Here is a 13,559-nt window from a genome sequence, read left to right on the forward strand (position 1 = left end):
AAATAAAAACCCTACCAAGAGAGCCTTAAAAATGATATTTTTTCTATCTTGTCTATTAAACATCATTTGAATATCAAGCTTCATTTATTTCATCTGCACAATGACTGCTACGGTTAGTTTCAAATGCAGAACTGTGAATGGTTTGGGTTTGGCAATGAAGTAATTTAGCAAGACAGAATGGGCGTGTAATACAGCCATACTTCTCCCTGAAATTCCTATACCAGTTAACAAAAATTAGACAGTGAGATGCATTACATTTTATCACCTAGTAGCTGGAAAAGACATACACTTGAGAGTCACTTCTCTACTCAACCTTAAAAAGGGAAGAAATTAATTAACACATTAATCAAAAATGATACGAACCTCTCCCAAAGGCTTGAGTGTCACAATATTGTATGTGGCTGGATCACGCTCCACTAAACAAGTTTCTGTAAGCGCTAGTACTCTCTTTACAGGATCCTAGAAAAAATTTAGACAGAAATGAAACAACATTTCCCATCTGTGCAAACTCAAACGCTACTTAGTAATATTATTAAATCAATAAGATGGAGCGAAGTGATAAAGTCTACCATGTTGAAGGACATGTTTTCCATAAAATACCTGGGGAGGACATTTCTCTGGCAGTTACAAATCAACTTCTCATAACCTTGACATTTAGTAACCACCCCTCAACCTGACCTAAAAATAACTCACCTGATGCCTAGTTGCGATTTTTTGCACAACGAATTCAGCTAGCGATGTAATAGATTCGTCGTTGCTATATTTGCCAAAGCGATGATTCTGGTAAAGATCAAAGTCAAATGGTTCTTTCCGGATGCGTAGTGAGATACCGATAAAGTTGCCTGCATGATCAATCGCACTTTTGATGATCTCTTCTTTTTGTTCAGATGCGAAAAGATGCTGAAATTTCAACAGGAAGCACTGACTGAGAAGGAATCAACTGCACTGCGAATGTAACCTCAGCACTCATGCAATGGGAGCAACAACTTTAAATTCTGTTGCCCCCTTAAATGGATAAAAAACATCCCAAGATGCTTCCTAAGTGTTCCGATTAAATTTGACACCAGACTATAAAAGATAATAAAGAAGGACAGGTAACCAAAGGTTTGGTCAAAGGACGTTCTAAAGAGTAACTTTAAAAAGGAAGAGATGGTACAGACCCTGTTAAATTTAGGGGCAGAACTCTATTTTTGGCCTAGATAGCTAAAGATTCGGTCACCAATGGCAAAGTAAAACAGATTTAATGAGAGACAAAAAAGTGGAGAATACTAGGACTTACATTACAAAGGTAGAGGAGATCAAGACCATTCAGGGATTTGAAAACAAGGATGAGTGTTTTATATTTGAGGTCCCCACCCCATCCCTGTAATCCTACATATTCCATGGCCAATATCCATTTAACCTGCACATCTTTGGACTGTGGGAGGAAATCGGAGCACCCAGAGGAAACCCACACAAACGGAGGGAGAACGTGCAAGTTCCACACAGACAGTCGTCGAAGGGTGGAATCAAACAGGGTCCCTGGTGCTGTGAGGCAGCAGTGCTAACCACTGAGCCACCATGCTGCCCCAGTTCTGTGGATTTCACAGATAAAAGACCAAGGCATGAGGGGAGATAGGAGAGAGACTACAGAAAGGCAAGAATTCAGAAGCAGGGCAAAACTCCTTGGGTTCAGTAATGCAGGTAAACGGAGGAATGCAGAGGCAGTTGAAGAGACAAATTACAATCATGAAGTTCACAAGTTCGTTATGTTGCAGTACGTGGAAGGTTATGACAGTGGTTAGTGAGAAAGAGAAGATGGAGATGATAGCTACATTTCAAGGTTACGTGGAGTAGTCAGCAGTTCTATAAAAAGGGATTTAAAGATCTGTGTGGCCCAGCCAGGTCTGGCAATGAATAGCGAAACCAATCATCCAACATAATGAATAAGCAAAAGTCCTTTGGATTCAAAGACATGGAGACAGAGTAATAGCAGGTGGAACAACCAGGATGGGTGAGATTAAAATATAACAGGACAAAAGCAAAGGTGGACGCTAGGGCACTATCAGCAGCTATGGATGTATTGAGTTTCATGGTGACAAGAATAAAAAAATCAAGAATGTGAACATACTTAAGTAACTTAGGGGAAAGAACAGTTTCTAGGTGAGAGACGGGAGAAAGTGGGGCTGGGGGGTGAAAAAGATTACATGGAAAGAGATACAAGAAAGCAATCAGATATGGCCTGATCTGAGATTGGATATTTAGAGATTACAATAGATGGCAAAAATCAAAAACGGGTGGCTGTGACTGCAAGCAGATTAATTTACTAGGGACAGACAGGTGAAAAGAGGACAGAATTAACTCAGCAGAGAAGGGGGAAGGATGATTTGAGATTGCAGTTGAAATCAGAGAATGAAAAAAAAAAGTGGAAAAAAACTATACAGTTTGAAAATTAAAAGGAAAAGATGTTCAAATTGTCAACATATTATCAGACATGTACAGTTTGCATTTCCTGGAAAAAAAAATGTTTCAACATTAATCCATGTCTTCAAAAACATTAGAATAAGCATAGATGCCAGAAAGGAAACAACTTTATTGAAAATAATCAAATTAAAAAAGGAAATACTCACCAATCGACTAAATCCTCCATGAATTACACAAAATCCTCCTTGATAATCAGACAGTTCTGCAAAGCCTTCAATATTTTTATAGTCATAGGAACAAAGAATTCGATTAGTTGCAGGATCAATCTGATCTATCCCACCAGGTGTAACTTCAAGGACCACTGACTTTCTAGTATCAGTCCAATGATGCTTGTAACAGTGATAGCGCTAAAAAGAGGAGGATAAAATAAATCTAAGCAGAATTGTCTCATAACACCTGGTTCTGAATGACTTCTAACAGATTTTCTTTCAAAATCTAACCCCTAAAAACTTTTGCACTAAAATATAGATTTGAATTATCGAATGCTAGGTTTGCACTTTCACAAGTTAATCACTTAACAAATCAGGATTGCATGCCAGGAGATTGTTACGTTGACATCAAGTTATGAAAAACTGACATGAAACTATTAGAATAGTCACTTATAATTGTACTGAGAAAGAATTTTGTGCAATAAATGGAACTTGTTTCTATTTGCTGTCCCTTCTAACCATTCCCTAATCTGGTTAATGGTTAGATAGCTTACACACTGATCCAACAAACCTATTTATAATAGGTAAGAATACATTAAAGATCCAGGTAGGACCCTTAAACTCTCAAGTCTGACTCACTCCATTCAGGCCTATCTAAAAACAGATTACATGTATGCAAAGTACAGAATGTAGTAAAATTATAACTAGCATAAACAAAGTGAAATAGCATATGTTCAATGCATTGGACATGTACCTGAAGGTTGTGCAGCTTCATACCACTGATAACACACCAGTAACATGTACTTAGTTTTATTTGCTCAGAATCAAAACACCAATTTGTAAGCAACTTGCAGTGTGGAATTAGTCTAGGCAGCAACTAAACATCAATATGAATGGAGATATAACCATCCAGTCTATTAACCTTGTCAGCTTGAGCCAGACTAAGATCCAGTCATAAACTGAAAGAAGTACTTGCAATACGCTGCATTTCCTAAGCAAAAGTAACATCAGTGCATTGTACAGGACAAAAATGTTGAAGACCAGGCCAGGATATGGAGAAGGGAGACACAAATGGCAATAGAGGGAGGAGATAGCTTATGGCAGTCAAGTCATTTTGGATGCTAGAGATACAGCATATTTCCAATATTTTCTGCTATTGTTTGCTCTGATACAAGATTGGTAAAGTATTTTAACAAATTGTTTCATTGCTCGTCTTTGCACAAGGTAATTCACAAAATATGTAACACAAAAACCACCTAAATTTAATGATGTCTAGAAAGCGCTGGAGAAACTCAGCAGCATCTGTTGAAAGATAGACAATGTTAATGTTGAGAATACAACTTCAGAACCCAGGTTAATTTTACATAAATGGTTAAGTTTATATTTGGCTTAATCAGAGGAAAGATCTGATAACTTAAAGCAACACCTGGAATTTTCAGAAACAAGAACCATGATTTGAAAGGATATCATATTGGCGATGATATTTTACAATGACACTCAGTTATATTCATAGCAAGTTAAGAGTGCTGAACATGTATGGCAACTGACCTTTCCAGTGATTTTCCCCTCTGAAAACTCAGTTCTGAAGCGCTGAGAGATGAAAATGAAGGGCATAAGTTATTTAGCACAAGAAATGTAGACTGCAATTACTTTTACACCATTATTAAATAAAAAAATCTGCAGCAAACAGCATTCCATAGTTAACATTTACATTTTTTCTGCGAGTTTACCAAGTGAGCAACAAGACAGATCCCAACTTTTATCACCAGATCTGGCAGTGTTCGTGGTGACAGAAACAGAATTAATGTTTCAGGTCTACACAAAGTAGTCAGTCAATCTGAAAAGTTAACCCGGCTGTCTTCTCCATTGATCCACCAGATCCGAGTACTGCATAATTGTCTGTTTTTATTTCCAATTTTCAGCATCTGCAACATTTTGCTTTTGTCCCAAGTGTGACCTTTGGTCAGTGTCAAATAAGCTGACCAGTGACTGGATACGGAAATTGGCTTTAGCATGTGTCACGGCAAGATTAAAGAACAAAGCATTCCTATTCCTGATCACTCTTCCGGTGACCTCTCCTCGGAGTGCACATTTATGGATCAAGAGTAAAACAAGGATGTTTTGACATTGAGGAGATAGTTGCTGGCATTCTAGCCACTTTCGTAAGATGAGGTGGAACTGCAGACCTGTCTCTTCTATTTAATATTTGTGTTTTTAGTAAAATTATGTACTAATATTCTTCCATTTCTTAAAAAGTGGATAAAATAGTTCCTCCTGGGGAATTCCGTGCAATGGAATTCTCTTTCACAAATAGTGAAAACGGTTGAGGCCAAAACATTGAATGTTTTCAGGGAGTTATAATTCTTGGGGTTAAGGGGATCAAACAGCATGGGGGCGAAAGCAGGAACAGGGTAATGAGTAGGATGATGAGCCATGAATCATATTGAATGGTAAAGCAGGCTCAAACAGCCAATTGGCCTATTCTTGTACCTATATGCTTCCTGTTTTCCCTCATTTAACTTAGAAGTAGAACATTATGAAACAGCATGGTATTTACTAGGACTCAGTTCCAAATAAACTTCAGTCAGGCAATAAAAAGTTTGATAATAACCAACTTGAAACCTGTGTGAAGTGACCACCATTCCCCATTAGTGAATGCGTAGTCAAACCAAGTTCATAGAATCATAGAATCCCTACAGTGTGGAAATAGGCCAAAAAGTCCACACCGACTCTCCAAAGAGAATCCAGCCCCTACCCTATCCCTATCCCTATAATCTTACATTTCCCATGGCTAATCCACCTAACCTACACTATGGGTAATTTAGCAAGGCCAATTCACCTAACTTGCACATTTTTGGACTGTGGGATGAAACCAGAGCACCTGAAGAAAACCCATGCAGACATGGGGAGAATGGGCACTCTACACACACAGACAGTTGCCGGAGACTGAATTTGAACTTGGGTCCCTAGTTAAGGGTCGAGGCCCGAAACATCAGCCTTCTTGCTCCTCTGATGCTGCTTGGCCTGCTGTGTTCATCCAGCTCCACACCTTGTTATCAAGGATTCTCCAGCATCTGCAGTTCCTACTATGTCCTCAACTAACATCCTTGCCTGGTCTGGTCTACATGTGCTTCCAGACCCACAGCAATGTGGTTGACTCATTTCCATTAGGTATTAGGACAACAAATGCTGGCCAAGCCAGCAATGCCCACAACCCATGAATGAATAAGTTTTAAAAAATTACAAAAACCGATAAAGATCTACACTGCTGTCTGATCCAGTGAATCTGCACAGTTGATGCTTTTGCTGTTTAAATTTTACAATGTTTAAAAGGCACCTGGATGGGTAAATGAATAGGAAGGGTTGAGGGATATTGGCCAAATGCTAGCAAATGAAATTGGATGGATTTAGGATATCTGGTTGGCACAGACAAGTTGGACCAAGGGTCCGCTTCCATGCTGTATATCTCTATGACACTGACTCTATAAGCCAGATTTTTAAAAAAAACCTGATCAGACATTTTAAAACTGTTAAACAAAAGGCTAGAAGTTGCTGTATATGTCTGGCTGAGTAGCACGAGAGATTTTTGTATTGATATGGAATAACAGCAATCCACTGTTCTTCTGTACAAGTAAAAGAAAAAAAAAAGTGGTTTCATCAACATAAGTTATACAAAAAAAGTGCCTTGAGACAAGAGAGCAAAGGCTTGTAACAAAATTTGCACCATCATGACCCAGATGGGAATCTATCCAGAAAGACTAGCTAAAAGTTTTAAATAGATGCGTGGATCCCAAATAAAAAGCAGCCTCTTCTCCCAATTGCTGCAAGTACAAATTATATAATCACCTCCTTTGAACCCTTTTTATTCCTTGACCAACACTCCTTTTAAACTTCCAAAAGTGAGGCTGGGGTTAATGTCCCATACCAAGCTCCAAGAAAACTGCTACAGATTTGTCCACACAATGACCAAATGAATGCACTGTTAGTTACTAACAAAATACAGTTAAGAAAATGTTGCCCAGACAAAACTGCTCATTGGTTACAAGAAGCATTTCACAAGTTACACAAGCACCGAATTTGACTTTTATTAGTCTGCATCCACTGGTCCATGTTGTCGGTTACGGGTTAATTCTGAAATAACACCCAGGGTTCTTCTTTTCTATTTGGCACATTACAAACATGTAAAATCACCTGCCTGCTCTAATAATTTGTCCTCAAGTTGCCTCAGGGAAGGCATAATTATTACACGTAAAGCCATAGGAATCTTCTGAAAAAGCCAAAATGAGATCAACAGGAATTTCACAATTGTTCTAGTGTAGAAAGGGACCATTTAGCCCATATCTGCACCAGCTCTCCAAACGAGCAACAGTGCATGAATTTCAGCATGGGTGCCATGCAAGGTATAAACCCCAATGACCTGCTGATAGAATCAAACAGCATAGTCCTCCAGTTGTTTCTAATAGGGAGCAAACAGATCATTCAACCAGCCCACACTAGCCAAAAAAAAAGATCTCATTAGATGAGACTTGCCATTAGTCAGCACTTGCTGAACAATTCTAAGTGCGCAAATGTCTACACTAACAACCAATTTAACGCAGTTGAACTTGTAACATGGCTCACTTGTGCTTGCTAAAAGCAATGTACAGAATGTATATGGGGTATTGTACCTTTCTTGAATTACACAGGAACTTTACAGCCTACAGTTCCTTGTCACCTTTTCCATAGAGTCCATTATCAACTACTTATAAAAAGTGACAGGTCATTTGAAATTTGGCATCCTTGCACCTGTACTTACAAGCAAAAGACAAAATGCTACAGCAACATGTCACTCTCTTCAGTATTTTGTAATTAGTTCTGAAGCTTCAGAACAACTTACCAGTGCCTCTGTCAGCAACTCTGTTCTATGCTCAGTAGAAAATTTCAGGGTTTCAGATTTTTTCCCACTTCCTTTGCGAAAAGTTAAAGTGAATTCTGTTCCTTGTCCTTTCCCCACAGGGCCAATGCTGCAAATATCACCATAAGGCCACTACAAAAGGAAAAGAATTTACTGGAATTATGAAACATTTGAGTTTAGGTTGTATTTTGAAGTTGCCCTTATACTTAAACTCTCACATATAAAAAGCCTTATTGGGTTATGACATTTGTAAATGCAAGTTCAGCTGCTATTGGGTTTCCATGGAATTAAGTGATTTGTAAGGAAAGGGTTCTTTTATTTTTTCCAGAGTTTGCCTGTTGAAGAACAAAAATAAAAGGTTTGTTGTATTTTGGATAAATGCAATTTCACCAAGTTTTATTTAAGCAATGGAAATTAAAGAAATACTACACAAAATTGTGACACAAACAATGCTGGAGACCTCAATATATCCTGCAGCATTCATGAAAAAAAAAAACAGAATTAGGGTGGGGTCCTGAAGAAAATATGTGTCATGCTGGACTCCACGCTAATTCCTGTTTCTCTTTCCACAGATGCTGCCAGACCTGCCAAGTTTCTCCAGCATCGTGTTTATTTCAAATTTCCAGCATCCGCAATATTTTTCTTTTAGTTTACAAGGCAGAACAGTCTTTGGTTGGTAAGAAATTATGAAGCAGCCTCAATCAGACGCCTTCCTGAAAAACACCATTGATCTGAAAATTTCAAGAGTGTCAAATTAGGGGAGTATATCTGTGTCCTTGCACCATAATTGGTGTGGAATGACAAGTGTAGATTGGGCAGAATGGAGTAGTATTAAAATTCTCAAGTAAGTAGAAAGAGTTAGAAAGGACATTGCAATTTGAGACAGCCCAAAAAGCCTTGAAGCTCTCAAGCTTGAGAATTCTAATGCATCTTAATACTCCAGTAAACTCTTCAAGTATAGCCATAGTTATACTCAAGTAAATTGTCAAGACTAATTATCATCATTTTTAAAGAAGACTTGTCAATAGATGCTCTCAAACATTTATTTTAAGCAACTTATAAACTAATGTTTAAGGACAATAATCCAGAAGGAATGGTTTCTGCTCCAATCGTTGCTTAAATTTGCAGGCTAGCTTCCACAGGAAAAATATCTACCTGCACCTTTGTAACTACAACCTGGTACAAACGATGGCCAAGGCCAACAGCTAGAAGCAATTTCACAATCGTCCCAAAGCACGTTTAAAAAAAAAGCCAGAATCCCAAAGTAAATTTAAAAATTTCGTTGATGCAAAACACAAACACGAAGCAAAACTTTCACGGAACTAGCAAGCGTCCAAGGGGGTGGGGAAATGTATTAAATAGCAAAGAAAAAGCTGCAAGTGAAGGTAACCAGGGAGACCATAATTTACACACTTTCTGCAATAGATTTCCTGAACAAATTTTAATTCCAAACTACTAGATTTCATTGTATACAAAACAAAAATGTTAGATATCTAAGTTGCAGCACAGAAACAGGCAGTTGGCTTCAAACAAATAGATGTGGCACAAAAATGACTAATTACCTGATTGGTAACTTCTAGAGTACCAGGATTGTATGTGGTTACAGCATGTGTACCAACTGAAAAGACTCGCTTATATCTAAAAAGGAAAAAAGGGCACATGGACAATTCAATTTCAGTACATGATGGTCAATATCCTTCATATAAACACTTCTGAACATGTTGTTTGGCTTAACTTTAACAGTACCTTAAATAGTGCCGGGCTGTCACAGTACTATTGTTTAAAATAAAATGTTTAATTGATTTAATAATTAAATTTAAGTGAGAACCCGAAGTGGAAGAAATAAAATCATTCCTATGTAGCAAAAGAAGCAAGTTGCACAAATTCAAATAACAGAATGCAAGTCCTGAAAATCTAAGAAAATCCTTCAAGCATCAGGGTAATCAGCAGCTAACGGCCAACTGTTATTTCAGGTCAGATCCTTTACTCAACATAATATCTTGCATTTCAAAATTATTAAGTCTTCCAAATAAGCTCATTCAAAAACTAAATAGAACCTTCTCTACTGTATTTATATCATTTTCATAACAGCGACACCAGACCTGTTTATTGTGTGATCTAGCTATGTTCAATAGAAGCTTAACATAACTGTTCTGCTTTTCAAATCTTCCAGAAATGAAATTTTAAAAAATATACTGGCAAATAAGGCCATTATCAGGTTAATATTACTTGTAAGATTAAGCGACTACCAAATGGATCTTTGATCACACGTACAATTTATGAATTCAAGGTGCACTCTGGAGGGAAGAGCACAATTTGAACAACGGGGCTGATCTGCCTCCAAAGATAGATATAAAAGGGTCCCCATTTCAATACTGCCAGTAACTAGGGAGTTCAAAACACCATTTCCTGACTAATACTTATTCCAGAGCTACTCATAATAGAATATCTAGTCATTTGCAATTATATAGCCTTTTTATTCCCCCTAATGAAATATGAAAGTAAATATGCAAAAACATTATTCCACAAAGTATACAAACAGACAGCCAAACACCTTGCATAATGTAACTCAAAAATACTATGTAAATGATGGAGGACGTAATGAACAGAACTTGACCACAAAATGCAGAGACCTTTCATTTTTAATTCTAAAATAAGAATTCAGAATTCAATTCAGTTATGGTAATCCTTTTACACTATTAAAATTGCCTGTAACTAAATTATAAATTAGGATTGTTTTATTTCTATTGCCAGAATTCTGCACTTGATGCCATGATGTCAGACATACTTAAACCTAGCCAACCTAATAAATGTACATCAGACATCCATACTGAAATTCAGTTAATTATACATAGATCATAATGCGAAAGGTTATGACAAAAACCCACAACTTGGTGTCATCCAAAAATTGAGACTGTACTTCTGATTTCAGATTTCAATCTATTTATAAATGAACAATGGTCTCAACACTGATCCCTATAAAGCACATCATATTTAAATTGGCAAAACATACTTGCTGTCGATCCTTACAGTTTTCTGTGCTGTAACCAGTTTGCTATCCAGTCTGTTACTTGTCACAGCACCAGATTACTACCCAAAATATTTGAGACCAAACAGTTTACATCGATATGATATTTCATCTTCTTCAAGAAGTTGAAGCATGACTTCCCCTTTCGACATTTGTGAATATTGGGAATATTCAGAAAGATAGAGTCTTTATAGATCACTGACTAAAGAAGAAAGCATCAGAAGATTGCACCCATTGGAGTTCTGCGGGATTGAAAACAATAGGAAAGAGAAAGTTGGACAAAACCATGGATGGATTTTAAAGCAAGGATGATAAGTTTAAAATCGAGCCCTTGCTGGACTGGGAGTCTATGCAAGTCAGTGAACAGTGTGATGAGTGAATGGTACAAGTAAAAGCACGGCTAGAAGAGTTGCGGACAACCTCAGTTTATAAAAGATAGCATGTAGGTCGTCGACTAGTAAGAGACAGTTGAGTCTACAGGTAACAAGCAGGATTCATAAGCAAGAATAGAGGAGTGTGTCTAACTGGATTTTTTTTCCCCCCCAGAGAGCTAGCACATGCATAATGGGTACACTGCCCATCCTTTATGCTGCACATATAGGAAAATATGGAATGCAACTTCTGTGCCTTTGCTAGGTTTTACTTCCATAGGCAACTATTTAGATATTAGATTGAACTTAATATTGGTTCACTATTTTACTACAGAGTTGCCAAGCACACACAAATTCCTGCATTGGATAATGAAACAAACTCCATTATCTTCCTTGCCTAAAGATTACAGAATCACAGAATGCCTAGTGTGGAAGCAGGCCATTCAGCCCATCGAGCCCACACCTACCCTCTGAAGAGCATCCCTCCCAGACCTTCCCCCTACCCTACCCTGTAAACTCGCATTTCCCATTGCTAACCCACCTAACCTGCACATCCCTGGACACTATGGGGCAACTTACCATGGGTAATCCACCTAACTTGCACATCTTTGTTCATATACTCCGCTCCAATGCCATTCCATTGGTTTGTACAGCTCGTCTTACTAGGAACAGTGAAATCTGCCAAGCCATTAAGGCAGTCAGGGGTTGAATTTACAAGTACTGTAGTTTACATAATGAAGACAACTTCAACTAGTCTGTGGAACAGATTCAATAATGATACATTATAGAAGGATGTGATAAAGACACTTCTAATAAGCAAATGGAATTGACTGTGCTTGTCCTGAACACTTCTTGTTAAATGCCATGAAAATCCATTGTTGTGTTCACTATTGTTGAAACAAATTCAAATCAAGGAATCTATGAAAAGTCAGAGATTCTCAATGAATAGATATTGTCATGCCCAGTGCCATTTTGTGAAATTTCAATATATGTAAAAAACTTTAAAAGAAATAAGCTAAAAAATAACTGCCACAAATCATCTAACCTTGGGTATTTGACAGTACCATGTCTCAGCCAAGTACTTAATTAAATATGGACTTTGACAGCCATCCAGGGAACTTGCAAGGATGGGAAAATGTAAAACGATAGAAGAACTTCCAAGCGTCTGTTTCAGATTGGACAAAAGGGAAACTCATGGAAGTGAACGGCTACTATCAACCACTTTCAACCCTCATCACACGATGCAATCAAAAATGAACATTTAAAAAAACAAATAACAACTTTATTTGGTAAAATAAATTGAACTTGTGAAAAAGGAGGCAACTATTCTTCATCATTTATTTAAACAATTACACAGAAGCAGTTTTCAGGCAGTCCACCAAAATCAAACTTTCAACTCAATCTGTCTGTGAAGCAGATCTGTAATAGGATAAGACACATTAGGCAGTCAAACTACGTAACACGCTTCTAAAATTGACTCGAGAACTGAATTCCCAACTATTCAAGGACAAGAAACTTTAAGCTGCTAAATCTTTTGCTTTACAAGTTGCTCACTTCAACTTGCATCATTAAACGATTCAAGGGGCCAGGCCCTCCATGTGGGAGATCAGAAATTGTAAACCAGAGACGGAGATAACTATAATCCATAAAAGTGCTTCACCTCATCTATTTAAGCTGTGAGCATATATGAGAAACATTGCTCTTAATTAAAACTTTTTAAAATCATGCTGCTGAATGGTGTAATTAGGTCACCCACTCAAAACAAAAAAAAGTGTATGGAAAGGCAACCTTTTTCCATTCAAAAAGATACTGATCACCAGTCTGTTAAGGCTGCCCATGACTGAGTAGCACAAAATGGCTGATTGTTGCCCATGGCTAATGCAGAACATGGCTGACAGTCATTAAGAGCGCTTGGGAAAACATTTGCTTAAAGTAGTCTTCACAAGTAGTAAAAATAGCAGGTCTGTATAATCAAGGCTACTGGCCAAGACAATATGCAGCTGCAGTTACTTACACAGGTAAGAACGTTTTACACTAATTGATTAAATAATTCAAGACAAGCAATTAAACACTGACCTCTACATCGCCGAGGCCGGACGCCAACTCTCCGACACCACCTCCTACCGCCTCCTTGATCATGACCCCACCCCTGAGCACCAAACCATCATCTCGCAAACCATCCACAACCTCATCACCTCAGGTGACCTCCCACCCACGGCCTCCAACCTCATCGTTCCCCAACCTCGCACTGCCCGCTTCTATCTCCTTCCCAAAATCCACAAACCTGAATGCCCTGGTCGACCCATTGTCTCCGCCTGCTCCTGCCCCACCGAACTGATCTCCAACTATCTAGACTCCATTTTCTCCCCCTTGGTCCAGGAACTCCCTACCTATGTCCGTGACACCACCCACGCCCTCCACCTCCTCCAGAACTTCCAATTCCCCGGTCCCCAACACCTCATCTTTACCATGGATGTCCAGTCCCTCTACACCTGCATTCCCCATGCAGATGGCCTTAAGGCCCTCCGCTTCTTCCTGTCCCGCAGGCCCGACCAGTCCCCCTCCACTGATACCCTCATCCGCTTAGCCGAACTCGTCCTCACACTCAACAACTTCTCTTTCAATTCCTCCCACTTCCTACAGACAAAGGGGGT

At 38.5% G+C, this 13,559-nt stretch overlaps 1 protein-coding gene across 1 annotated transcript in view; it reads right to left on the minus strand.

Annotated features, from left to right (window-relative positions):
* Positions 1-342: 342 nt before the first annotated feature.
* LOC125485602 (dnaJ homolog subfamily C member 13-like) overlaps positions 343-13,559 on the minus strand; it is a 37,592-nt gene continuing 24,375 nt past the window's right edge. The window contains exons 3-8 of the mRNA XM_048609131.1: positions 9,069-9,144; positions 7,489-7,638; positions 4,161-4,202; positions 2,610-2,810; positions 694-900; positions 343-459 (exon numbers count right to left, since the gene is read on the minus strand). Coding sequence (XP_048465088.1) covers positions 343-459; positions 694-900; positions 2,610-2,810; positions 4,161-4,202; positions 7,489-7,638; positions 9,069-9,144 — 793 coding nt within the window. The remainder of the gene's footprint in view (positions 460-693; positions 901-2,609; positions 2,811-4,160; positions 4,203-7,488; positions 7,639-9,068; positions 9,145-13,559) is intronic.

The sequence above is a fragment of the Rhincodon typus genome, chromosome 2 (assembly GCF_021869965.1).
Source record: "Rhincodon typus isolate 14 chromosome 2, sRhiTyp1.1, whole genome shotgun sequence".
Classification (NCBI taxonomy): Eukaryota; Metazoa; Chordata; class Chondrichthyes; order Orectolobiformes; family Rhincodontidae; genus Rhincodon; species Rhincodon typus.